Raw genomic sequence first — 2037 nt, forward strand, 5'->3', positions numbered from 1 at the left:
AATGAAGTCCACTAGCTTTCTTTAATTGTGCAGGTTTCATCACTGATGCGGACATACCTGATGATCTGATTCATTTGCTCTTTGTGGGAGGTATCTGGAGTGCAGTCAAACAGAACAGAGTAGTGTTTACCTTCTTTGATGTTTGACAAAATTTCTTTCCTGACTTTCTGCCCAAGTAACTCAATCAGCTCATTTTGAATTCAAGGAGAAAAGTAGGATGTTGTGGTTTTTTTTGCTTTAACGGACGCAATGTGTTCAGCCACTAAAGGATAATAATGGCTAATCAACTCAATTAAGCTCAGAAAAATGCCACTGTTTTGTTGACCGATGTCTTCTGTTGTTTCTCGAAGGGTAAGATTGTTCTTGGCACAGAAAAAAATTGCATCAACAATCACTTTTAAGATATCTCTCCGCTTTTTCATCTCTCCACTAATAACTCTCTACAGATCAGAATTCAGGGTCTTTCCTTCCTTGAGGTTTTTTTCAAGAGTTTTTCGATCAGAATAGCATCTTTGGTGTTCATTGTTGTTTTCATGCTCAGGAATTCTTGGGTTTAGTTTTTTCCAGTCACAAAACCCTTTAGAAATTTCTGAGAAATTGTTGGTTTTTGTTGTTAAAAATAACAAACACCAAAAACAAAATAAAGAATCTTTTTTATTGCTGTACTGAAGCCAAGTGCGAACAAATTTTTTACCATTGGGATGAATTTTTTCATACCATTTTGAGCTGAAGTGTCGCATTCTGTTGTCAAAATCACACAGCGTGTTTGGGAAAAATTCTCTTCTGTCTTGCTCTAGCCTATGCTCAATCAAAAAGCATCTTGTTTTGTCCGTTATTTTAGGCCATGTTGCTGGATCCCTATGTTGAAAATTTTCTTCCGAGGCCACTGGAATTTCTGAGATTTCTGAATGAAGTTCATCCTCGTCCATTTCAGCTGGGCCTGAAAGCTAGGCATTTTCATCTTCCCTGGTTAGTTCTGAATCAGTTGTGCAAAATTCTTCTTGACTTTGGCTGATGAAAATCTCCTCTTCAATCAATTCCAAATGATGATCTGAACTCAATTAAAGTCAATTATAGGATCTGTTGAATTGTCATTAATTTCAATACAAATATCCTCTGAAATAATTTGTTTCTCCACTGAGTTTTTACCAATTACTTTTTGAAACAGTTTTGTAGTTTCTCGTCACTTTCTTGGCGCTGTTTTTTATTCTTCTTAAATTCAGCACCAGATAACTTTTGGGTTCGACTCATAATAGAATTATAATGCTCAAAAGTTATCAAAGGTATATTAGTGTTATAGGGCGCTTTTTTGTTCAGTATGTGAGTTTTAATATTTAAGAGTTTGTGTCAAGAGGTGGAATTTTAATTTATTTTCTTATCAACGGCAGCGACGCCGTGAAAATTAGTTTCATAAACTGATTATTGTTTTTTTAATTTATTAAAGTTTGCGCCCTCCCAATTTTTGCGCCCCGCCCTTGGTACGGCTCTGCTTTTACCACTGGTATATTTGATATGAAATAGTTTTTACAGCGTTAAATTAATTAAATTGTTGTTTGAGTTACTTCATCTAAACAAATTCGAATGTTCTAATTATTTTTGACGTGCTTTTCGAATGTTTTTATTTTTGTAGAGTAATTTTTTAGCATGATTTAACTTTTAAGTATAAGGATCTTATTTGAAGTCTTAAAGTGCTACAGTGTTAGAGTGCATTAAAATTATTTTTTTACTATGTCTAAAATGACAAGATCTGGTGTTAGGGAGTATTTTATAAGGAGGCTTTATAATTTATACAGCCTGGAAAACAACTAAAAGGCCCACAACTACACTACTTTGTATATTATGCAGTTAGGTGGCTTGGGACCCACAAATTATGTAGCAAAGGCCCACAATTGGGCCGCGGCCCACAATTTGCCGACCTCTGCTTTAAACTCTGCTTAATACGTTAATTAAGCATCGATAAACTAACGCATGCGCAGAATACTATTTTGTCTACTTGGTTAATGTAAATTATTTATCAAACTTTATTTTGATCAAATT

At 34.5% G+C, this 2037-nt stretch overlaps 1 protein-coding gene across 1 annotated transcript; it reads right to left on the bottom strand.

The window, feature by feature from the left end:
• Positions 1–440: 440 nt before the first annotated feature.
• LOC136083306 (zinc finger MYM-type protein 5-like) lies at positions 441–929 on the bottom strand. Its single transcript, XM_065802709.1, has one exon. The coding sequence runs from the start codon at positions 927–929 to the stop codon at positions 441–443; it is 489 nt and encodes a 162-aa protein (XP_065658781.1).
• Positions 930–2037: the final 1108 nt, after the last annotated feature.

This window comes from Hydra vulgaris, chromosome 08, assembly GCF_038396675.1.
Source record: "Hydra vulgaris chromosome 08, alternate assembly HydraT2T_AEP".
Classification (NCBI taxonomy): Eukaryota; Metazoa; Cnidaria; class Hydrozoa; order Anthoathecata; family Hydridae; genus Hydra; species Hydra vulgaris.